At 41.6% G+C, this 26,095-nt stretch overlaps 2 protein-coding genes across 2 annotated transcripts in view; one reads left to right on the top strand and one right to left on the bottom strand.

Moving 5' to 3' along the window:
• LSM7 (LSM7 homolog, U6 small nuclear RNA and mRNA degradation associated) overlaps window positions 1-26,095 on the bottom strand; it is a 528,664-nt gene that overhangs the window by 226,778 nt on the left and 275,791 nt on the right. The window lies entirely within an intron of this gene.
• On the top strand, window positions 17,182-22,790 carry RPL36 (ribosomal protein L36). The gene is made up of 5 exons (XM_072113924.1): window positions 17,182-17,335; window positions 18,352-18,445; window positions 20,088-20,222; window positions 21,023-21,138; window positions 22,778-22,790. The coding sequence occupies exons 2-4, from the start codon at window positions 18,353-18,355 to the stop codon at window positions 21,110-21,112; spliced, it is 318 nt and encodes a 105-aa protein (XP_071970025.1). The 5' UTR covers window positions 17,182-17,335; window position 18,352; the 3' UTR covers window positions 21,113-21,138; window positions 22,778-22,790.

Below are 26,095 nucleotides of genomic sequence, written 5' to 3'. Positions count from 1 at the left end.
TTATCCCCAGTATACTAAGTAAATCTAAGATGTATAAGCAGTGGTCAAGAAAAGAACACGAAAGTGACAACTAACACTCCGATGAGGTCCCCACTAGAAAAAAAAAAAACGGAATAAATTGGAATAGAGATAAAACAGTAGGCAAAATGGTTCAAATAAAATTTTTAAAAAAGTTACTCTAGTAGATCTAACAATACAAAAGAGTCATCTAGTGAGGTTGACACCAAAGGAAATCATGGCAGCAATTGTTCAATGCAAAAGTGTAATAGAAGATTTGGAGAAGCAAGGGGGTTCCTTTCAGGAACAATTACTGCTGGTTAGGGCAGATGTGCAAAAGCAGGGAGACAGGATTCATAATTCAGAAAAAAAGTGTCAGATTTGGAAGATGATTTCAACAGGATAAAAAAAGAACTGCAGGTGACAAAAAATCTGTCTAGTGAGAACCGTCAAAAACTTGTAGACCAAGAAAATTGCTGTAAAAGATACAATGTGTGATAATTGGGCTTTACAGAATTATCGGAGGGGGATGATGCAATAAAGTTTACTACTGTACAATAAAGTTACTACTATAGCTATAAGGAAGATTTTTTTTTTTATGAGAGTCTTGCAGGTTATTTCTAATATTTGGCCTTTCATACAGGAAATGTGAATACATTCTAGTTTTCCTGTTTCCCCTGGTAGGGCCTCTAAATTCCTGCACATCTGTATTCTGTTTAACATCTCAGTTTATATACAGGACCTTTCCTTGTGCCAGAAAAAGTTTTTTTAATGTGTAGAGAAAATCTTTTTCTTTTCCAAAGTGTATAGTAATTTTGTATTTCCCACTGTATTTCTCACATTTTCTGAATGAAAAGTAAAAGTCTATTCTCACGTGATATTTCTTGTTTACAGGTGGTCCCCTAATAAAGAACACCCGACTTACAGGCAACTCCTAGTTACAAACGGACCTCTGGATGTTGGTAATTTACTGTTCTTTAGTCCTAGGCAACAATAAACAGCTATAACAGTTATCAAACTTGTCTGCAATGAAGCTTTATTGTTAATCCTGGTTCCTATGACAATTCAACATTTTAAAAATTCTGTTGTCACAAAGACCAAAAAAAATTTGGTTGGGGTTGCAATTATAAAATATACAGTTCTGACTTACATACAAATTCAATTTAAGAACAAACCTACAAAAAATCTTGTACGTAACCCGGAGACTGCCTGTACACTTACTAGAAATATTATTGCAAGAATTTAAAGGGAACCTGTCACCAGGAGACCCATTTTTAGCACTCCCCAAGTCCCCACAGAGCATAGTACATACACTGCCAAAGTGTTTTTGTATTAAAAATTGGTTTTACAGAAAAAAAGATATGTTATATTGTACCTTTCATTAGCATCTGCTGTGTAACTAGGCAGTTGCCAATTAGGAGGGGCTGGAAAGGAGCAGTTCCCCCCCTCCCTTGGGAAACAGCTACCCAATGTGACCTTTCCAGCCCCTCCCAATTGGCAACTGCCTAGTCACACAGCAGATGCTAATGAAAGGTACAATATAACATATCTTTTTTTCTGTACAACCTATTTTTTTATACAAAAACACTTTGGCAGTGTATGTACTATGCTCTGTGGGGACTGGGGGAGTGCTAAAAATGGGTCTCCTGGTGACAGCTTCCCTTTAAACATTCAAGAGACACTTCCATCTAATAATGTTACAGCATAACACAAGGACATGATGGTAACTTCTAAAATTCTTATACACAAGGGATTGGTTTTTTGTACATTTAACCCCTTCAGCACCATTTTTCAAATCTGCCCTGTGTCACTATAACTTCAAATTAGTTTAAAAATTTGGATGAAATCTTTTGTGTATAGTTATGAAAAAAATTGAATTTTTGCAAAAATTTTGAAAAATTCTTCAATTTCAAAGTTCTAAATTCTCTACTTTTGAAGCAGTCATAGCACCCAAATTAATTCATAACTTATATTCCCCAAATGTCTGCTTTATGTGGGCATGTTTTTTTAAGATTCCACATATTTTACTAGAATGTTATTAGGCTTAGAATTTTTGGGTGCCATTTTTTTCACATTTATTGGAAAAACGACATAACCTGTATTTAGAGGGACCTGCTCAACTTTCAATTGCCTGTGAGGGGCCTAAATAATTGTAAGACTCATAAATTACCACATTATGGAAACTACAACACTCAACTTATGAAAAAGTACTTTTAAGATGTTTGTTAACCCTTTCAGTGTTTTATAGGGGTTAAAACAAAATGGAGGTGCGGTCTACAAATTGTAATACTTTTGGACTATATTACAATATTACTTAAGAACACCTGATTTAAAGACGACCCCTAGTTGCAAACGGACCACTATAACAGTTATTAATCCCTTAAGGACCAAGCCACTTTAGGGCGTCCGGGCCACACACGACTTTTTAAATCTGCCCTGTATACACATTGTACTTCAAATTAGTGGAAACATATGGATGATTTTTTTTGTGTTTAATTATGAAAAAAATAGAAATTTGTCAAAAATTTGGAAACATTCTCAATTTTCAAAGTTCTAAATTATTTTCTTTTTAAGTAGATAGTCATATCACCCAAATAACTTTATAAATAACATTTCCCAAATGTCCGGTTTATGTTGGAATGGCTTTTTACGCATTCTCTCGTTTTCCTAGGTTGTTATTGGGCTTAGAATTGTGAGTGCATTTTTTCACATTTTTATGAAAATCGCCAAAACCTATATTTACAGGCACCTGCTCAGTTTTCAAGTGACTTTGAGGAGCCTAACAATAGTAAAACTACATAAATTACCTCATTATAGAAAATACACCCCTCAATGTATGAGAAACCTATTTTCAGAAGTTTGTTAACCCTTTAGGTGTTTTACAGGGGTAAAAGGTGAAATTTAAATTCACAATCGATTAAATGACAAAAAAAAACTCCACAAAGCTCCACAAAGTTTAATAGGCAATTTCTCCCGAGTACACTGATACCCCATATGTTGTGGTAAACTGCTGTACGGGCACACGGCCGGGCATAGAAGGGAAGGAGGTGCCATTCAGAGCCGAGTTGCATTATCACATTTTACAGGCCATAAAATGTTTGTTTTATTGTAACATGGACATATGGGGGCTTATAATTTCCGGGATGAGATCCACTTTTGAGTTGAATCATTTATGGGGGGTTCAATAGCTAACTGGTAAAATTTTATTAACTCTTTCTTGGTGAGGATAAGAAAATAATTCATTCTGGTTTAGTGTTTTTAGTTTTTTTATTTGTAGACTATTCACTGTACAGTAAAAATAATTTGTTATCTTTATTATGTAGGTCACCACGATTACCCCATTTATATAGTTTTTTTTATGATTACCGTATTTTCCGGACTATAAGGCGCACATAAAAGCCTTGGATTTCCTTGGAAATCCAAAGCGCGCCTTATAGTCCGGTGCGCCCTATAGGAGGGGAGCGGACCTACTTACATAGGTCCCCGCTACCGGAGACAGCAGATCTCCAGCGGGAACTGCAGACCACGCGGCACAAACAACTTCTGCCGCGTCGGTCTGCAGTTCCCGCTGGAGATCTGCTGTCTCCGGTAGCGGGGACCTATGTAAGTATGGTCCGCTGCCATCCTCCACCTCCCCCTCACCTTCCCCGCTCACCTTCCCCGCGTTCCGCGTCGCGTCTCGGCGTCGCGTCTCGTCCCGTCGGGTCTCCGCTCCGCCCCCGGACCTCCGCCACGCCCCTGACCCTGCGCCTTATAGTCTGATGCGCCTTATATATGGAATTATTACATATATAAGGCGCATCGGACTAATGCGCCTTATATTCCGGTGCGCCTAATGGCCCGGAAAATACGGTACCTTGTTTTGCACAATATAGAACTCATTTGTTGAGAAATGTGCTTGTTTTTGCATCACCATGTTCTAAAAGGCATAACATTTTTATCATGTTGGGGTAAATGTTACTTTTGGATCACATTTTAGACTTTTTTTTAGGAGGTTGGATGTGAAAATATTGTAATTTTTGTGGCTTTTTTAACAAAATAATTTACTGTGTTTACCGTACGGGTTCAGAAAAATCAGGACTGAAGCCCGGATGGAGTAGGAGTCCCACTACCAGCCTACCCCTACTCCATAATAAGCAGGCCCAGTATGGACATTACAAAGGTGTCTATGCTAGTGAGGCCAACGTAGACCAAAAAGACTACTCCTGCTTACCACACCCCTTGGGTTACTGCAGACAAATGCAGGGCTTTTACCACACACCCTTTATCTGCCTGTATGACTAAATCGCGGCAAGCTGTATGCATTTTATACTACATGGCGGCAATCTTTATGCATTTTATACTACCGTATATACTCGAGTATAAGCCGACCCGAGTATAAGCCGAGACCCCTAATTTTACCACCAAAAACTGGGAAAACCTATTGACTCGAGTAGAAGCCGAGGGTGTAGTATACAGCTAGCCAGCCCCCATGTAGTATACAGCCAGCCAGCCCCCTGTAGCATACAGCCAGCCCCAAGTAGTATACAGCCAGCCCCAAGTAGGATACAGCCAGCCCCATGTAGTATACAGCCAGCCCCAGGTAGTATACAGCTGGCCCCCATATAGTATACAGCCAGCCCCCATGTAGTATACAGCCATCCCCCTGCCAAGCGCATAAAAAATAAAAAACTGAATACTCACACTGGATCGTTGTGTCTGGATCGTTGGCACAGGTCCTGATCTTCGGCGCCAGACTCCCGATCTTCGGCGACACCGCCGCATCATAGTGTGTGCCCGCCACCAGATCGCATGGACGCAACTCTGCCGGCAAGAGAAGAAAGAAGAGAGAAGAAAGAAGAGAGAAGAGTATTTCTTTTTTGTGCTGAAAAACTCGGCTTATACCCGAGTATATACGGTACATGGCGGTACGCTGTATGAATTTTATAATACATGGCTATTCACAAAAAAGGCCTTAGGCCTCACTGAGACTCATTTGTCATTAAAATTTCACTTTTATTGGTACTTTCTTTAAAAGGGAAAAAACACAAATCAATTTGGACAAATTCTAACTTATTAAAATTATGCAGGCCATCGTGGAAACTTTATTGTGTGACCCATAGTGAGATGAGGAAGACTGATCCTAGGATCTTAGTATAAGGTTCTTAACACCACCAGGTGTCAGTGTGGTGCCGTTGACCTGACGGCTATACACAGTGTTGTTTAATTAATAATAAGGCTACAATGTTGCAGCTTGTAGCATATTCGTTCTCTAAATGGATACAGTACTCGTACACCCACCTAGCCGTGGTGGTGGTTCCTTTCATGTATGTACCATCTCATGCATACTAATACGCTACAACTCCACTAGTGATAGTTTTATTAGCAGTTATTAATTCACTGCCAGTCAACTCGCTATTTTATAGAAGCGCTGGAGTTATTGTGGTCACTAAGATTTCTAATGAGTATGGCTATGGCTGACAATATTCCTCGTTCTATACTGAACTCTCCCTCATCATCATTCACTCATTTGGGATCACACACACACTTTGCCTGCTATCTAAAAAACTTTTGCACACTAACGCCCCCCGACATGTTTCGCCACATAAGTGGCGTCCTCAGGGGTGCCGGGGCTAGAGTGTGCTCGCCCGTACACAGCTCCGACCTTTAAAACCTCCGTTTGTGTCGTCATAGTGTACTCCCACTTGAAGTCAACCAATGGTGGCTCCTGATACATTCCATCCAATGGGATCTCAGTATTTCATTGAGTCCCATTGGCTATATCTTACCCAATCCAGTGCTTCTTGCGGTTGCGCACAAACCGCATTCATCCAACTTACCTTCTGACGTGATTCGTTCAAGTGCGCATGCGCTGGGACTTAGAGTTCAAATACACTTCTGGTGCGCATGCGCGGGGACTTGGAATTATCTCTGACTTTCGATGCCAATGAGGTCCTAGTGCGCATGCGCAGGGACTTGGATTATCTCAAGTTAACTTATAGAGATCATAACAACGCGCATGCGCCAGAACTTAGAATTTTGCTCGCACTACCCTGATGAAAATTGCTACTGTGCGCACGTACTCAGGACTTCAATTTATATCAATGGTAAGTTGTTATTCTTTTCAGGAGGTTGACAGAGGGTGGGTAAATGTATTCCTAGAGTTTATTCTTGCAATTTCATACCATGGGAAGATTATCCCGACACATTAATGGAGTTGTTAATCTCATATCATATAAATGCATCCATACACAATTGGATGCATGTGTGAGGAGCTCCTGAATAAAACTAGAAGTTGTCCATTTCTTTTATCATTACTTCTGTCAATGGATAGTAGTATGTTATATTTAGAGTCCTCCTCTATTGGTACTTTAATTCCTTCATGTTCGTATGTCATTTTGTTAGTAACAGCTAATGTTAGCATGTTTATATCCACAAGAGTATAAGATGTAGTAATGTAAAGTATGGTTTATTGAATTATTGTGAATCAAAACTAATCTAAATGACGGTGTGAGTAAATTCGTTCGTTACTGGGTATGCAAAAAGATTCAACCTATATCCTTTTGTCCAACAAAGTGTAGAGAGCGGAGTGATGCTGCCTGATACTGAAGATAGTAGTTTTTACAAAAATGCGGAGAAGGTAAAACCTTCGTTCAGACCTTTTGGACTTAAGCATTCTAACCGCTCTATCCATCGAGCTTCCAACTGGAGCAGCAATTTGTCTATATTTCCCTTCCGGGGGCCTATTTTCAGCTGGTCTATTGCCCAGAATTTCAGATGGTTCATATTGCCCCCATGCTTTAATTTAACATGTTTTGCCAGGGATGCCTAAGGCCTTTTTTGTGAATAGTTTGATTTATGGACTCAAGCGTCCACACCTCTCTTGATTATAATACATGGCGGCACACTGTATGCATTTTATACTACATGGCGGTATGCTGTATGCATTTTGCACACCAAACCAATATGATGGATCTGGTCCTGACACTCCTTGATATATTACATATATGTGGGTGGGGGCGTCTCTTTATTGCTCGGCTCGGGCAGCAGACAGGCTTGGTTCACCCCTGAGGATATGCCAGTTCTTCAGAACTGCAGATCAAATTATATCTGAAATCAGTGAAAACTCAAAACAAAAGGAAAATCTTTTTTCATCTTCCACTCGTGATCTAAGAATGCTTCTTCTTAAAACTTTTCCCTATTCTCTTGCTTGGCCCTTTCATATACCTGTATAATGGGTCTAGGACATCCTCTATTCGGTAATCTGAGTATTAGGTCTTCCGCCTGTTGTTCAAAACCCTCCTGTGTATTATTTATCCTACGGAGGCGATTGAACTGCCCATAGGGGAGGTCCTTCTTAACGAAGCCCAGATGGTAACCGTTATAATGAAGTAGTGAATTTGTCGCTGTAGCTTTCCTAAAAACTTTTGTGTAAATCATATTATTTTTTACTGTAACTAATACATCCAAAAACTCCAAAAAACCGCCTTGTATACTACAATGCGGTATGCTGTATGCATTTTATACTACATGGCAGCACGCTGTATGCATTTTGTACTACATGGCGGCATGCTGTATGCATTTTAAACTACAAGGCGGTATGCTGTTTGCATTTTATACTACATGGCCGTATGCTGTATGCGTTTTATACTACATGGCAGCACGCTGTATGCATTTTATACTATATGGCGGTACACTGTATCCATCTTATACTACATGGTGGTATGCTGTATGCATTTTATACTACATGGCGGTATGCTATATGCATTTTATACTACTTGGCAGCACGCTGAATGCATTTTATACTACATGGCGGCACGGTGTATGCATTTTGCACACCAAATCAATATGATGGATCTGGTCCTGACACTCCCTGATATATTACATATATGGGGGTGGGGGCGTTTCTTTATTGCTCGGCTCGGGCAGCAGACAGGCTTGGTTCACCCCTGAGGATATGTCAGTTCTTCAGAACTACAGATCAAATTATATCTGACATCAGTGATCTAAGAATGCTTCTTCTTAAAACCTTTCCCTATTCTCTTGCTTGGCCCTTTCATATACCTCCTGTATAATGGGTCTAGGACATCCTCTATTCAGTAATATGAGTTTTAGGTCTTTCGCCTGTTGCTCAAAACCCTCCTGTGTATTATTTATCCTATGGAGGTGATTGAACTGCCCATAGGGGAGGGCCTTCTTAACAAAGCCCAGATGGTAACTGTTATAATGAAGTAATGAATTTTCGCTGTAGCTTTCCTAAAGACTTTTGTGTAAATCATATTATTTTTTACTGTAACTAATACATCAAAAAACTCCAAAAAACTGCCTTGTATACTACAATAATGTATGCTGTATGCATTTTATACTACATGGTCGTATTCTGTATGCGTTTTATACTACATGGCAGCACGCTGTATGCATTTTATACTACATGGCAGTACGCTGTATGCATTTTATACTACTTGGCAGCACGTACTGTAACTAATACATCCAAAAACTCCAACGTACCAAGACCTGACTGATACTGTATGTAAAAAGCATATTCATGTTGTTGTTATCATTGTGCACAGTATATAAAATTGGGAACCAAAAAATACCGTTTAATCAATTCCTGAACTGCAAATCGCAGTGCATGGTATATGTCTTCCTCTGCCCATGTGGGCTGTTTTACATAGGAGAAACCATAAGACACCTGTACATAAGATTTAGGGAACATATGAGTTTGAACAGGAGAGGGTGCCACAAGGCTCATTGAACAGGTAAGAAAAAAGCGCAATGCAAACCCAGCTGTATTAAGATTTGCAGCAATTGAACAAGTACCCTGTTGATAACAGCTGGTCGCAAAAGTCCCAGATGCGGTATAGTCCTTTGTGTATCCACCATCGAAACTGACGGGGTTGAAGGCCTAGTATAAATCTAGCACTGTAAAATATTCTAGCCACAGGAGTATGCGAAGATTGTTGACTATAATTACGTTTGACCCTGTCCTAAATTGAGAGAAAGAAGGAGCTGAGTAGGCACCAGACACTTCTTAACTACACGTGCAAGCAGTTTGCACTAGAAAGAACGTGCAAAGTCTGACAGACAACTGTCTCACTGCCCTTAGAAGAATGCAAATAAGTTTTCCAAGGTGTTAAATGGATAACAATACCTCCCTTTGCTACCTTGAAAGGCAGACCCCTTAACATCAAGTATGACTCACAAGAAGTCTAAAAACATGATGTTGGATTAAGTCAAACCAGTATATCTATTCCATAAGGAACAGACTCCCAACTGTAGACAGTACTGTTTCAACCTGATTGGGTCTCCTCAGTACAGCGTAGGGAACTGATTTGGCTATGTGAGAGGCTATTGACTAGAGTCAGACAGTAGGTGCTCTCCTTAAGGAGACAATGCCAATTAAGGCCACCTATGGCTTTAAATCTCCACACGCCTTAATTGGCATTGTCTCCTTAAAGGGGTATTCCCATCTGGGCATTTACAGTTAAGTAAATTCATTTGCCATATGTAAACATTTCTTCAATTGGATGTTATTAAAAAAATGTTCCTGTGTGAAGATAATTTCTCATAAATGTAGTTATTCTGTCCCTTAGAAACGAGATACTTTCCTCGGATACGACCACATCATACTCTGGCAGCGGTGGCCAGACTTGCGCTATAGAGCCCTGCCAAACCACCAGGATTCAGCGATCATTACCACAGGACGGCTGTGCGACATGTAGTAACTCCCGGACATTCTATATACAATAACCTTTTGTTTCTTTGTGCAATCACTCCAGCAGAGGTGGCCGTATCTGAGGAAGCTATCTCGTTTCTAAGGGACAACATGGTTACATTTATGAGAAATTATCTTCACACAGGAACATTTTTTTTTAATAACATCCAATTGAAGAAATGTTTATATATGGCAGATTAATGAAACTGAATGTAAGTGCCCAGATGAGAATACCCCTTTAAGGAGAACACCTACTGCATACCTCCCCCTTTTTCTAATCCACGCCCATTGTCACACCCACAAACATAGTATAATATTGTCCTTCATGGTCCCCACATAGAACAATGCCCCTTACTTTGACCCCCCCCCCCCCCCCGTGGACCCGTATTATTACACCTAATGCAACTCTGCAACATATAAAACCCCTCTTTAATTTTATCCTCCCTTTACATATGGTTTTCCACTTTTTGTACTCCTACCCCCACCACTCCTCACATGGTGTGGTCCCTGTTGTCTATCCTCCTCATTCTGTGGCCTCCTGTCCTCCAGCCTTCTCCTGTGGCCTCCTGTTATCCATCCTTCTCCTGTCCTCCATCCTCCTCCTGTCCTCCATCCTCCTCCTGTGGCCTCCTGTCCTCCATCCTTCTCCAGTATCCTCCATCCTCCTCCTGTATCTGCCTGTCCTCCATCCTCCTCCTGTATCCTCCATCCTCCTCCTCCTCCTGTATCCTCCTGTCCTCCATCCTCCTCCTGTATCCTCTATCCTCTATCCTCCTCCTCCTCCTGTAGCCCACTGTCCTCTAGCCTCCTCCTGTCCTCCATCCTCCTGTAGCCCACTGTCCTCCTGTAGTTTCCTTTCCTCCATCCTCCTCCTGTAGCCTCCTCCTGTAGCCTACTGTCCTCCATCCTCCTCCTGTGCCCCCCTGTCCTCCATCCTCCTCCTGTGGCCTCTTGTCCTCCAGCCTCCTCCTGTGGCCTCCTGCACCCCCTTGTCCTCCCTCCTCCTCCTGTGGCCTCCTGTCCTCCATTCTCCTTCTGTAGCTCCTGTCCTCCATCCTCCTCCTGTGGCCTCCAGTCCTGCAGCCTCCTCTTGTAGCTCCTGCACTCCATCCTTCTCCTGTATCTCCCTGTTCTCCATCCTCCTTCTGTAGCTCATGTCCTCCATCCTTGACTCGCGGAGGGGGCGGGGCCAGCCGGGGGCGGAGCTACCGCCTCACATGACTTCATCATATGAGGAGGTAGCAGGGCCTGGTCCCGCCTCCTCCTGGCTCCGATGCTTCCGCTGCTCTGCAGCTCTTATCTATGGGGCCAGGAGGAGGCGGGACAAAGCGGGGGAGAGGGGGGGAAGCCATGACATTCGCCCAGCCGCCTGTGACGCGGGTACAGAGCCCAAAAAACGGGACTGTCACGTGAAAAACGGGACGGTTGGGAGGTATGCCTACTGTCTGTTCACTGCCCTTAGTAAATGTGCCCCTATATACAGCATATAGCAGTGATGGCGAACCTTTTAGTGGCCGAGTGCCCAAACTGCAAACTCAAAACCCCCCTTATTTATTGCGAGGTGCCAACTAAAATTAAAGCAGTAATTTATTGCTCCCTGTTCAACAACTTTCAATCATATTGGCCCTCCTGAGGAACACAGTAACACAGTAGAACACAGCAACACAGTAGAAAGATGGAAAATCGAGGGGCCAGCAGGAGGTCCTCCAAAGATATTTCGGCCCTGTCTACTCATTCTCCCTCTTTCTAAAGTCCAAAGTAGCATTCTTTGAGTCCTGTCTGGTGTGCTGGGGCGATGGCCCGGGTGCCCACAGAAAGGGCTCTGAGTGCCGCCTCTGGCACCAGTGCCATAGGTTCGCCACCACTGGCATATGGCATATAAATTTCTTTTGTGGGTTTAAGAATTTAAAAGTGAGTGCCATCTAGTGGTTGGCTTACTCATATGTAGAGAAATTGTGACTATTCAATATTTTCCTCAGCTCCATCAGTGTTTTTTTCAGGTTTTATAAGTTTTTTTTTTTTTTATATCTGCAGTGAATAATTGACAAGTCACTTGCTACGGATTGTTTTGCAAGGTCTTAGCTCCGCCTTTGTTTCCTGGCAGTGTATAAGGAATTGTTCCCATTTCAGTTTGTGTACAACAGTTTTGTTTCCACCTGGATCAGAATTTTATGTTTTGTTTTTTTTTTGCTCAGAAGGACAGTTACTCTTTAAGTATGACATCACATGTCCATTGTATTCAATTGATGGCACATGGCTGTGCTAAATACAATACCGTAGAGCATTTCCTTATTGGAATCACTTACACCACATTCCAAATTATTATGCAAATTATATTTATCTCTGATTTTCCTAAATGGTCTATGCAAATGTTTTGAAATTTCACTGCGCATAATAATTTGGAACTGTTCATTTTAAGTTTTTTTTTTTAATTTTGAATATACTGTTATCATTGGGAGGTTTGTTCAATAAAATTCGATTTATACTCTAATGGGTGATTACCTTTATTGTACTGTCATTTGAGCTGACCATTTAGGAAAATCAGAGATAAATATTATTTGCATATTATTTGGAACGGGGTGTATAGTTTAGGAAGATGTCAGACGCGGATTGGGTACAATGTGGTTCTGAACACACAGCTAGAGGAGCAGTTATAAAACGACCTCTACAGATCACTTGGTACCTAGCATTAAAGGAAATCTACCATCAAACTCAAGCTTAAAGGAAACCTACCACTTGAAGTGGCAGGTTTCCGATGGCAATACCGAGCACCAGCTCAGGATGAGCTGGTGCCGAAGCTTATTTTAGTTAGTGTTTTAAACCGCGGTATCGCGGTTTAAAACACTTTTTAAACTTTATAGCCGGCGCATGGAGGTACATGCTCGGCGCTTACCATGCGCGCGGCTCTCATTCACTTCCTATGTAGCCGCGCGCACGGTAAGCGCCGAGCGTGTACCTGCCTGCGCCGGCTATAAAGTTTAAAAAGTGTTTTAAACCGCGATACCGCGGTTTAAAACGCTAACTAAAATCACCCTGAGCTGGTGCTCGGTATTGCCATCGGAAACCTGCCACTAGAAGTGGTAGGTTTCCTTTAATAAACCAGGGACACTTACTCATAGATCCAGGCACTTTGACAATGATAATATTCTTATATTTGTTATTCTTTGCTTTCTTCCTTCTAAAAGCAACTTAAACTATGCTAATGAGCCTGAATGGCAACCCTAGCCTTTTTGTGGTCTAGATTTACATGCTGTTACAATGTCTCCCCCTCCCCCTATATGTGCAGTGAGCAGGTAGTGCTGAGGAAGCAGGGGGAAGGTGAGACATTGTAACAGCCTGTAAAGCCAGATCCATGCTGTATGTGCAACACCCCTGCCAATACATAGGCATGCTGGTAATTGCGAACAGCGCCCTCTCCAGGTTAGGAGCTAACGGAGGGAGTCATGAACCCTCTATGAAAGCTCTAGAACCTGGTCATTACATAATAGCAGCTGCCTCCAGGCCCCGAGAAAAGGCTAGGCCCCAGTGGGGGATGTTGTAAGTGGTGTCAGGAACAGGATCTCTACTTCTGTGCCTTATACTAGCACTATAGACTGTCCTTTTATTAAAAGACTATGCTGCCTAACCCTGCTGCCATCCGGGTTAAGGCCCAAGTGATTGTGTTCTACAACATAGACTGTTTTACTGCATCGCCACGTGCTGTCGAGCGCTTCTCCAGCACCCAGGAGGTTAATCCCTGCAAAAGAACTTTGTCATCTCTGCTACATTCGGTGCTGCAGCGCTTAAAGTGTTAACCTTTGGAAGTCTTCATGGTGCAGCAAGGAGCTCCAGCCCGCCAAAATCCACACTGATGGGAAAATCCAGGTGACTCACCAAGTTCCGCCCATGCGCGAATGGCACAAACCCTACCTTCTAATTCTGTGGTGCAGAAGGAAATAAAGCCCGCCAAAGCCCTTGGCGGGAAGGACTTTGACTCCACCCTCTGGCGTGAAGTGGACTTCCTGCCACACCTCAACGCAACGCCAGAACTTCAGTGAACTTTCTGGAGAGATGTCATCAGCACCATGTCTGGTCCCAGACCTCTACCCACTACTGAGGGACCGGAGTTCCTTGAAGCTCTTGAGACCATAATCGTGGTCTCTGCCCAGCCGGTCCGAAGAACCTTCACGGGACACTGGCTGCACCAAGGCATGACCTGGGCCTCCGTCATGAAGACTTACCTCCGGTCAGTGATGGAGCACCATGGACTACCCGGGCGGTACCTGCTACCATGTTGGTACCCCGGGCCCCGACTCCTGCTCCGGAGCTGGTTCCAGGGCCTTCTGCGGCTGAAGATATCCTCACCGCTCCCGCTGCTGTTGCAGATCCTCCGGCTGTTCCCGCTCTTGTTCTGACACCTGCCTGCCCACCTGTGGAGCCCGAGCCTGTGCCGGAGAAGAAGCCCGCAACACCAGCACCCCCACCCGGGGCAGAGGAGAGGCCCTCCTCCAAAATCTAAGAGACGCTGTCTCTGATCAGCACAGATGGGAGGGAAATGGAGGGAGATGGCTGCCCAGCGGTTTGTGGCAGGCCGCTCAAAGAGGGCGCCTCAGTCCAACGCAACTGGACCACAGACCAAGTCTGCTGGGGCTTCGGCTTTGCCACAGAAGACTTCAGTGGACGGGAGGTCTTCATTCCCCGCCTGTCCATAAAACTGCCTGACCTGCCAGAGCAACTCTACAACCTGAGAGCCGGGGAGTGGATCGAATTTAGCCTGCAAGACGGACCCCGAGGATCCCCGGTCCTGAGAAGGAGGCCTATGAGTCTGCCCCACGGAGAACCAGTACATCAGCCTCTCCCTCCATATTCCTTGCACACACCAACTGCTGGAGACCTGCCAGGCTGTAGGATTGGTCAAACGCATGGTAAACGGTAAAAAACGGATGCGTTTTTAAACAGACTGAAAATGCATGCTTTAAAACAGCCCAAAACCGGGACGTGTGGCATCACCCTAAAAGACAGTTCTCACATTTTAATCCGCTAGTGATGTTTACAAAATAAAGATAATATTTAACCCACTTATTTTACAATAGAGCAGAGAGTGTCGTTGTATTTATATCCACCTCATCACCTCTTATTCTATCAGATACTAGTTAGGCTAAATGAAAGTTTATCTATGAATGAAAGTTTATGAATCTAAGCACATTCTCATAGCACAGAGGCATGAAGTGTCTGCTTAGGGAGTCCCTTCCCACACTCTGGAATCTTACACTGACCATCACTGAGTGATAGGAGCTAAAACAGCAATAACAACCGCCCCGGATTCGGTAGGACAGTCCCATTTTTTACTTTGCAAACCGCCAGGCATTGTGATTATTTTCCCCTTCACACCATCTCCATGCCCTGGGTGTGCCAGCTACAGAGCGGCCAGCGTTGTGCGTTCATTTGCCCTTGCTATAGCTTGCAAATTTCATGACATGGCATATGATAAAGCTCCCCCCACCCCTGGTGGGTGTATGAGAATGTACATGTACGTTAACTACTTAACTTGGCCTGTTTTCGTTTTTTGCATTTCCATTTTTCACTCCCCACCTTAAAAAATCTATAATCTTTTTCCCCAATATAAAGAGCTGTGTGAAGGCAGTATTTAATATCCCATGCCATATACTGGGAAGTGGGAAAAAAAAAACAAATGCAGTGAATTGGTGAAAAAATGCACTTGTGCCATTTTCTTGTGGGCTTGGTTTTGCTTGGTTATCACTGCGCACACCAAATAATATGTCTTCTATATTCTTTGGGTCAGAGGAATACCAAATTTATATAGGTTTTTATTGTGTTTTAATACATTTTAAAAAATTCAAACCTTCTGTACAAAAAAAGGCTTTGTTTCGCCATCTTCTGGCACTGATTACTTCGGTGTACGGAGCTGTTCAGACACTTTAAGGTACTTTAACCCTAGGTTGCCTAATTGATGCTACCATATACAGGCAGTACCCGGGTTACATACAAGATAGGGTCTGTAGGTTTGTTCTTAAGTTGAATTTGTATGTAAGTCGGAACTGTATATTTTATCATTGTAATCCCAGACAGAACTTTTTTGGTCTCTGTGACAATTGGATTTTAAAAATGTTGGGTTGTCATAAGAATCAGGATTAACACTAAAGCTTCATTACAGACACCTGTGATAACTGTTATAGCTGTTTATTGTAGCCTAAGGCTAAAGTACAATAAATTACCAATATCCAGTGGTCCGTTTGTAACTAGGGGTCGTATGTAAGTCGAGTGTTCTTAAGTAGGGGACCGCCTTTAGTGCCATACTACAGTATGGTAGTATAAGGCGATTTTACACATCATCTATTATAATGTGCAAATCGCACATCGTAACACATCTTCTGTAATTAGACTGTCTCAGGTCTTATGAAGACCCAAGGCTGTCATGGTAACCGATTGTTGAACCCTGATGGAGTCACTGGGAGCAACGACCAGAAACAAGATGGCAATCAAAAGGTTAGCACCCGCTACCAGTGCCAGCAGTGATCGAAGGTGCATCTTGTGAGTCCTTTCCTTACCCACAGCCGACGTGTTATGTACAGAAATGACACATGTCGGAAAGTGATTAAAGGAAATCAATCACTTAAAAAAAAAAAGTTTTTTTTTTTTTAAAGCTAAGGTGACTTACCGATCGGAGCATCTTATCTTTATGAATCCCCGGAGGGCCCTGTTACAGTCATAAATGCTGTTTTAAACAAAAGCTGATCATAGGTCTTCCCCGACGCTCCTCATTACATAATTATGCGCGCCTCTTGCTGCGCATGCCAGCTATCCTACTGGGAATTGGGGAGGAAGAGGAGGCAAAGAGGTGTAAATAATTAGGCGATGAGGAGCGCAGGAGAAGAGCTGTTATAACCTTTGTTTAAAAATGGTATTTATTACTGGAACGGGGCCCTCCCATGACTATTAAAGATAATAGTTGTGATCCCCACTGGTCTTGCAATCTTTTAATGGCTACCTCCCCCTATGCTATGCTTGAATTGTGTTTTTAAATGTATTGCAATTGCAGTGTCTGACAGCACCATAAGGGCGCGTTCACACGTTGCGTTTTGGTTCAGTTTGAAAAGCATGATGAGAGGTGATTTGCCTAATTACATTACCATTTAAGTTTGTTAACGCGTTGTTAATGCATGCACATGATGTAATGCGTTTCAAACGCAATGAAACTGCAGGCCAAAACGCAACGTGTGAACGCGCCCTGAAAGAACGCAATCATTGTAAATTCATGCACAGGTCCCATAGCTAGGGGTGTGACCAGGGGCGTGTTTATATCCCTTTTTATAAGTACAGCAATAAAACGGAGTAAAATTTTAAGTGGGTTAAAATGATCTTTATTGTCTAAGCATCACTAGGGGACTGAACTTGGAGAATTTTCCAGTAAATAATCTACAAATTATCAACCTGTATATACGTCAACTCTGTACGAGCACTCATTGCTACAGAACAATAAAGTTTAGCAGGCGGCGCGAGAAAATGACGTACACATAGTATTAGTAAATGAGTGAAGCCGCTCTACATTCACTCAATGGTCCTGGAGGACTCATCCGACATATGAAATAAGGAACTTCCGGTTACGCTCCTTCCTTCCGGTGTAGCCGCCATCAGACCTCCCAGGTATGTCTATGCTGGCGGTGTTGCAAATCTCTGTAATATCTCTTCCATCCTTCTCTTGAGAGGCTTCTTTTGGGGTTAGCATGGCGCAGTGTGTGTCTGGTAGATAACTATGTGATTATTTGTTAGAGGCGCTCGTGTATTCTGCACGTTAGCATTTGATATTCGTGTCCGTGGGATGAGGCACTGTAAGGCGCTATGGCCACCGCTGTGCCGTGTAAATGGTGGCCGGTGTTGATGCGGGGCAGTGCTGCATCCATGCTAGTGCTTGTCAGTTATGTGACTGTAGAACTGAACCGCTTACTAATGGGACGCCATGTCCAAAGTAATGACTAGCGGTGCACCTTGATGGGTCTGTGCTGTCTGCTCTGCAATGGCTAATACATATGTCCCGTGAAGACTACTCCTATCATTCACGTATTTGTCTGACTTTGTATGTATTTCTGTACAGATTTCCTTCTGGTTGTATGTCTACAAGTCATCTTAATGAATATTAAGGTTATGTGATCAGTGTTGTTTTACTCTTATCCTAATTACCTTTGAGCTCCTCAATAATGCATAGGAGTCCCAGAATATGGTGCCATTTAAGCTGTTCTGAGCCACACAGAAATATGCATGGATGAGTGATCTTTTTGTAGACACTTTAGAATTCCTTTGGGTGTTAAATAGCTTGTCAACTTCTAACAAGTTTGAAACCTTATTTTCAACATCCTGATGACTAAGATCATTTTCTTAGAATTGTGATAATTTTTTTTGTTGTATAATGAGTTTAGAAGTAAGAATGCTGCTGCTTTTAAAGGAAAGATGGTAATGTTTAAAGGCAATTTGTCATCACTTGTACTGGTGGTAGACATGTCTTAAGTAGTTCCTAAGGAATGATGCTTCTCAGGACTTATTTAATTAGCACTCTATGTTGGGATTGGGTAAATATTGTTAGAAAATTATGCTAATCAGTCTGGGACACTCCCTAAAATGCAGAGTTGGATAGTGCTTATTCTGCATTCTGTTTTTTTTCTTAGAATGGCGATCAGGTATCCTATGGCCGTGGGCCTTAATAAAGGCCATAAAGTGTCAAAGAATGTCACAAAGCCCAAACACTCGCGCAGGAGAGGGGTGAGTATAACAGTGCAGTCTTTAAAATGTTTTTCTCATTTGCTGTTTTTCATGATTATCCAGTATTGTGGTGTTATTCATACTGCTCTAATGCATCCACAGTATAGTTACTGAATTAGATGCATTTGGCCCTTTAAGAGGCTATTAGGACTTGTATCCCATTAACAATATGGCCTCTGCAGTCTTTCAAATTCTCAATTGTGCCAAAGCTGAGGGTGTTTATAAGAAACACCATGTGACCTTTTGACTTGCATTTTAACTGGATTCTCCCTGTCAGTCTTTTTGCCATATATCAGCCTTACTGTGGTGACTTTTCTTCTTTTCTCCCCCGGAGGATGTAAGTAGCGGACTAGAATTTTTTCTTTTTTCTTGGTGTAGCCATCACCACTTTGGAATAATCCCAGATGCCTTTAGTATTATTCATAATCTTCAACACAAAAACCAAGCCAACTTTCCTATGCCAAACAGGTGATGACATAAAATACAATTTTTTTTTCTTTTGCGTAGCACTATTAAGACACAGTACATTTCTGAGTGCTGTAAACGCTGTGCCACATGTGACTGCACTGTGTCAAGCCCTATTCATAATATAATCCACTTTATGGCAAGACCCACTCAAATTAGAAATGACAGGTTGTTTTTCAAGTTATTGATTATCTCGAGGGGATCCGTAAGCCACTATCAAACTTGTGGAGGACACTGACAGGATCACGGTGATCATGGATATTTGGCAACAGAAGAAATCTTAAAATGTTTACAAATGCCTTGAGTAGTGAGAGGGGTGGGGGAGTGGTGAAGTCATACTGAGGGGTTATACACACCATTTGTGATGTGAGACCTACAAATCGCTGTAGTTTATAGAATTCAGTGATGGCTAGTTTCACACATCAGTGTATTATATTTGTATGCTAAAACTAGTTGTTTCCGAGCCTGGCAAAATATTGATCACAATGTTGTGTGAAGCAGGATTTGGGATAAGTGGTCAATATATCATAAAGGGATAGGACTTTCACCAGCTGGCTATTGAGTATGCTTTAGCATATGTTGAAGTGCAGCTAATGTTTTAGTTTGATATTAACCTGACCTAAAAAAAAACTCTTTAGGCTCTACTGCATTAGCAGTTTTACACTGCTTGCTTGATCAGTACCTTCCCTCAAAACACCAGACCGAGCTTACAGCGGTCTGGTGTATTCATAAGGGAGTGGTCCCAGGTGCTGCTTCTTCCCTGGACAGCCCCTCCCACGGGAAAAAGGCTGACTGACTGACAGGCTTCATGTGACAGCTGTAAGCTCTGTTCGGCACCCTGAGGGTGCTTTCCCACGATGCGTTGCGTTTTTGTTGTGTTTGATCACATACATGGGTTACATTGCATTTCTAGTGCTTTTGCTAAAACGCAATGAAACCTCAGCATATGATAAAGGCTGAAGCCTTTGGAATGCATCAAAAATACATAAACTGCGACTCAAGGCGCAGTTACATGATGCGTTGAGTGTTTGGCAGTGCAGAGTTTGCCAACTTTATCATAAGGTTCTGATAAAGCTAGCAGTTTAACACTGCTAATAATGGGGTGACAGGTCCTCTTTAAAGAGCTATTATAAATCTCTTATCAAATGTTTTATAACTTTTTTTTTTTCCCTCTTAGCGCCTGACCAAGCACACAAAATTTGTCCGTGACATGATCCGTGAAGTTTGTGGCTTTGCCCCTTATGAGAGACGTGCCATGGAGTTGTTGAAAGTCTCTAAGGACAAAAGGGCTCTCAAGTTCATCAAGAAAAGGGTATGTAGTATAACCCCCCTCCCCCTATTTGGGGCTAAATTGTGATTTCCCTTACGAAAGATAACCAAGGAAATGCTAGTGATGCATGCATGTCAACTGATACCAAGCAAAGGGGTACATGTTCAAGTCTATCTGTCATGCTTTCATTATTCTCATGCAGCCTGCCCTGTTACTACTAAAGAATGCGGTGTATATTAAAAAAAGTGCTTATTGTACGGTTTAAAGGAAACCTATCACTTTAAAATTACACTTATAACCCACAAATACCTTGCAACAGCTCAGGGTGAGCTGATGCCGGACCATATTTTGACTAGTTGCAGAAACCGCTGTATTCCGTGAAAAACTGTTGTATTCATTATATTCACCCCACCCCCACCCCCTTTGGCGCACCACGATATCGCTGTGCGCACTATACGAGTGACCTTTCGTGCATGGGCACAAACTTTTTATCGTCCGTAGCTGGCCGCGTGCATGGTGTGCATAGCAATATCGGGGTGTGCCGAAGGGTGGGGTTTGAAAATAAATAAGTTTTTCACAGAATACAGTAGTTTCTGCAACTAGTCAAAATATGGTATGTCATCAGCTCTCCCTGAGCTGTTGCAAGGTATTTGTGGTTTATAAGTGTAATTTTAAAGTGGTAGGTTTCCTTTAATATGCCTTACCAGGCTGATGTTAGCATTACAGAAGGATGCCTACCCATGCTGTTATTAACATTGATTCCGCCATGTTTCAGGTTAGTGTTCCACATGTTTTATATTCTTGACAAAATCACATTGATTGTTTTCTACTCATACCCTTAGATTGGAACTCACTTCCGGGCCAAGAGAAAGAGAGAAGAACTCAGCAGTGTGCTGGCTGCCATGAGAAAGGCTGCAGCCAAGAAAGATTAAACTGTAAAAGTTCTGCCTCAAATAAAAAAATACATGTGCATGGGATTGTGTATTTGACTACATACAAATTGTGGAATTATTGGTGGTTCTTGTGTTCCAGGCACTGCTTAATGAAGATGTTTAGATAAGATCTTCTTCCGGGTGGTGTGGTTAATGTCAGTGATCACAAATGTAATTTAGTATGACATTTTTATCCACACATTTAAGCTTAATGTCTGGGTAGTATTGCATAGTCTAAATCACTAAAGCTCCTATTTCCACCATACACAAAGCCTGTGTCAGCTAAAATAAAAGCTTCACATTACTGAACAGGTACTTGGTGCAAGGATATGGACAGAATGGCTCTAGATGGAAAGCATTTTTATTTTACTGTATTTTTGGGTAATGGCTTATCTTTTCCTTCTGATCAAACATTTCTGTAGTCCTAGGGCTACTTGCATATCAACATGTGCAAACTCATGCTGCGAACAATGGACAAGTGATGCACAGTCTGCTTATGTGCGGATGACTGCTTCACATTAAAGATCTACCAAATAAAAACACATAGATACTCAGCTATGCTCCTCTTGATGCTGATCCCAGCGCTGTCCTTCACTAATCTTGACACGCTGGCATCACCTAGGAAAAAACCTTATAATTACCGTAGAGACAAGATGTCTGACACTCCTGGCTCAGCTTCTGATCCCCCATGATGGAAAAGGAGGTGACATCACAAAGGGGCGTGCATAATTGGCAGCCCTGAGCACTGGACATCTTGTCCCTGCCTCTTGCCTTTTAATATTAATAAAGTTTCTTTACTTGATGATCCTGGTATGTCAAGAACAGCGAAGGACAGCACTGGGATCAGCATCAAGGTGAGTATCTGTATGTTTACTTTTTTAATTGGTAGATTTCCTTTAATGGGATCTTGGCAGCTAATTCTCATCTACTGTTGCTCTACTTTTTTTTTTCTGTTGATGTATTAAGATAAACTTTAAACTATGGTCTACCAGCCAAGAAGAAACTAGAGGAAGGTTGTGCCACACTGCCCAGCAGACTCTTCTGTATGCTCAACAGCTAGTAGGAGTCTGTAGAATGGCACAAGCCATTCAGTAACAAAAAGAGTATTGAACTGTTCAGAGTTTGAAACTATCAAACAAGTATCAAGAGTTTGATACATTGTGCAACCCTAGTTAGTGCCTCTTTGGAGTTTGCAAAACATTTAATACAGCAATTCGACAATTGTCATGCTGTATGTTAAAGGTGCACCCAAAAAATTGAGGTGCAGGGTGTGCCAGATTATTGAAAATCGTGCACCAGAATAATCTGACAATTTTAAGTAATCTGGGCCACTGACTAAATGGAATGAGATGTGAACACTGACCACATCGACCGGGGATGAGTTGTACATCATAGAGCTGGTCAAATATTATGAGATGTATGGGTAGGTAGCCCCCCCCGCCCTCCCTCCCAGCTACTGGATAAGACTAAGATTTTTTTACTACAGCCCAAACAATGATACAGTATGTGCAGTGATGGCCGTTAGACACCGTGGGCGAAAGAAGCATCTAGTTTGCTATTACTGTGGTAAGGACGGTCAGTTACATCACCTTGAGTAAGGGGAAAAAAATCAACTCTTTGCTTGTTGAAATGTTTGGCTCCATAGAAAAATATTCTTATACACTTTATTTCCAAAATATTTTAGAACATAATGCCATTGCAAGGATCAGTTCTTAAATTAACTTAGTTTCTTAGTTGTAGCTTTAACACTGGCACATGGACAAATGCCTAACGTCGGAAACTTGTATTTAGACACTCCGTTACAGAATATCACGTTCAGAGAAAATAGAATATGGTAAGTGCATACACAATATAAAGTCTAGCAAAATATAGGTTGTCCATTACAATGTCTATAGTCATAATAGTTAAACAAGTTTAGTGTGTTAACATTAGCAAACTGTAAGCCATGCACATATCTGGCCCCCTACAAAAAAACATGCCTGCATGGACTTCTACTTCTCTCCACGCAGACTGCTGTGATTTCATGTGATAGGATTCTGATATGATATATGCTTGGTGTACAGTTTTCTAATGTTAAAAGGCTAAAGGACCTGCAATGTCATACTGGTCATATGACATTACTGCTGCATGCAGAGAAAGCTAGGGGAGGAGCTGCTGAATTCAGCCTGTGGAGGCCATGCCTACCTCAACTCGCTATAGACATGCTTAGACACCAGGTAAAATTACAAAAGCTGAATACAGACAGTCCCCGGGTTACATACAAGATAGGGGTTTGTTCTTAAGTTGAATTTGTATGCAAGTCGAAACTGTATATTTTATAATTGTAGATCCAGACAAAAAAAATTTGGCCCCAGTGACAATTGGAGTTTAAACTTTTTTTTTTTTTTTGCTGTAATGGGACCAAGGATTATCAATAAAGCAGTTGCACACAAATTTAAATTAACTATTTACTGGATGTACTACTGTGCTTGTTGACTTTTCTTTTTCTCTCCCCCATTTTTTTGGGATCTCGAACCTCTACATGCACCAGGACTTACCATAATGTCCTGGTGCTGCAGGGGGTGTATGGATAGAGCTCACTCTATGATACTGCTGACACCTTCCTGTTACTGCTGAGGTTGGGCTTTGATGGCTGATTGCTGCCTCCGTGACATCATCAGTGGGCCACAATGGGTTGCCTTGGAAGCTTTTGGTCTCATTGTGACTTGTAGGATTGCCATGTGTAATGATCTCTAATAGCCAGCAGATGGCAGACTTAGAGATCAACAGGAAAAATCAGAATTGCAATACAGGCGGTCCCCTACTTAAGAACACCTGACTTACATACGACTCCTAGTTACAAACGGACCTCTGGATTTTGGTAATTTATTGTACTTAAGTCCCAGGCTACAATAAACAGCTATAACAGTTATCACAGGTGCCTGTTATTAAGATTTATTGTTAATCCTGGTTCTTATGACAACCCAAAATTTTTAAAATCCAACCAAAAAATTTTTGACCGGGGTTACATTTAATAAGATACGGTTCCGACTTGCATACAAACTCAACTTAAGAACAAACCTACAGAACCTATCTTGTATGTAACCCGGGGACTACCTGTATATGATAATGTACCCTGGAGGGTCTGAAATAATGCTAAAAAAATGTAAAAAAAAAAAAGTTTAACTCGTCCCCTTTCTCTAGAAAACATAAAAATAAACAGTAAAAATCATAATGATGAGTATTGCCACATCCCAAATTGCCCGTTCTATCAAATATAAAAAAAAGTCCTGACTATAAACACCGTAATGGAAAATTGTGCCAAAATAGCCACTTTTTCCCTTATTTTTCCATCCATGAGCGGTCATATTTATATAATTTATATAAATTAATAAACCAGCACATACAGCAAAAATTGACACCTTACACAGGTCCATACACCAAAGTGTGAAAAGCTATTGCCTTAGAATTTGGCAAAATGTCAAATATTTTTTATGTACAAAATATATATATTATAGAGCTAATATAACATATGTAAATTTGGGATTCATGTGATTGTAAAAACCCAAAGAATAAGAAGAAAGTGTAATTTGGAGCGCAGAATAAACCCCATAAAAATGGCCCACATCACACTTTTTTTTTTACTGCACTTGGGATTTTGTTTTCCAGCTTTCCAGTACATTGCCTGGAATATTACATGGCGCCTCTAAAAAGTACCATTTGTCCCTCACACATCTCTGTAAAAGTGGAAATACAAAAGTTATTGCTTATGGAATGAGGAGAGTAAAAAACAGAATGTTTTTTACGGTCGTTACATTTGCGATTATGGAAAGGTCCCATGAAATTAATATAACCTTTATTGGAGTACTTGTGATCTGGCATTACAGACTGTTATATTGACTCACTCCCCCCGCTACCTCAGCACTTGTGTAGTGTACAGAAAGCGCTGATTGCACAAGTGCTGAGGGAGCAGGGAGGGAGGGGGAGACAGTGGGACAAGGGTAGCCCCTTGGGCTCATTAACATTTTAAAAGTTGGTTTTAGAAGCAAGGATTCCCTGGATAATAAATATAAGATTACTACAGTCATGGTGCCTGGATATATGAGTAAGGGCTGTTTCACATTGTCATTGGTGCTTAGCTTCAGTTGTGCATCCGTTGCGTTTTTTTCTCCGTGATGCATCCGTTTTGTCGCTGTCCGCAAAAAAAAAAAAGGTTTAGCTTTGCTTTGAAAACATCAAACCTGTTTTTTTTAGCCTCATCAGTGAAGAAACACCCCCAATGTTTTATCAGGTTTTTTTTTGCGGACCTGTAGGCTTCTATTGCCGTCTGTGATCCACATCAGTGAAAAAAAAAGATTTTTTTCCACAGACAATGGATCAGTGAAAATACAAGCCAAATACAGTTATTCCTCTGCCTCTACGTCCTCCTGTCCTGAACAATATTGACGAACAAACATGTGGTACCTTTCCAATGCGCAGTCTAGGTACTCGCAGATATTAATATTGTCTTTAATTTCAATATTCATCGAAGGTCAAAAAATATTAGGGACCATATAGTACACAGTAGTATTAATAATCAAGTTTTTAATAAAGACACACTGGTTTTTTCAGATATAAAGCATGCAGGAGTGCTGGTAGGATGAATACTGGAGGTATTCACAACTTTTCCTCATCAGATAATTCCCTATCATATGACATCAAACACTTTGCCACCTGTGACACTACCCAAATTGTAATTTACATGATAATTTGTCCATGTTGTTTGAAATATATAGGAAGAACCATAAGAAAACTAAAAACACGGGTGAAAGAGCATTTTACAAATATAAAAAAAGGGAAGTTGGACCAGGGCACACTTTACCAAGCGTGTTTTTTATGTATAAGGCCTTTTTAAACTTCCACTTTTGTGAGTATTCTCAATAAAGAAGATTTTAAGAAATTGAGGACCTACTGCACTATTGTGTGTTTTTTCTTCTCATTTCCAAGTGACAAACAGGAGAGGAG

This window comes from Engystomops pustulosus, chromosome 1 (assembly GCF_040894005.1).
Source record: "Engystomops pustulosus chromosome 1, aEngPut4.maternal, whole genome shotgun sequence".
Classification (NCBI taxonomy): domain Eukaryota; kingdom Metazoa; phylum Chordata; class Amphibia; order Anura; family Leptodactylidae; genus Engystomops; species Engystomops pustulosus.
This window is presented reverse-complemented; position numbering and strand designations above follow the sequence as displayed.

Bases quoted from the DNA above. Each gene is read 5' to 3' on its own strand.
- RPL36 (XM_072113924.1), top strand. From the start codon at position 18,353: ATGGCGATCAGGTATCCTATGGCCGTGGGCCTTAATAAAGGCCATAAA. The intron at 18,446-20,087 runs GTGAGTATAACA...TTTCCCTCTTAG, and splicing joins AACACTCGCGCAGGAGAGGG to CGCCTGACCAAGCACACAAA. The intron at 20,223-21,022 runs GTATGTAGTATA...TCATACCCTTAG, and splicing joins TCAAGTTCATCAAGAAAAGG to ATTGGAACTCACTTCCGGGC.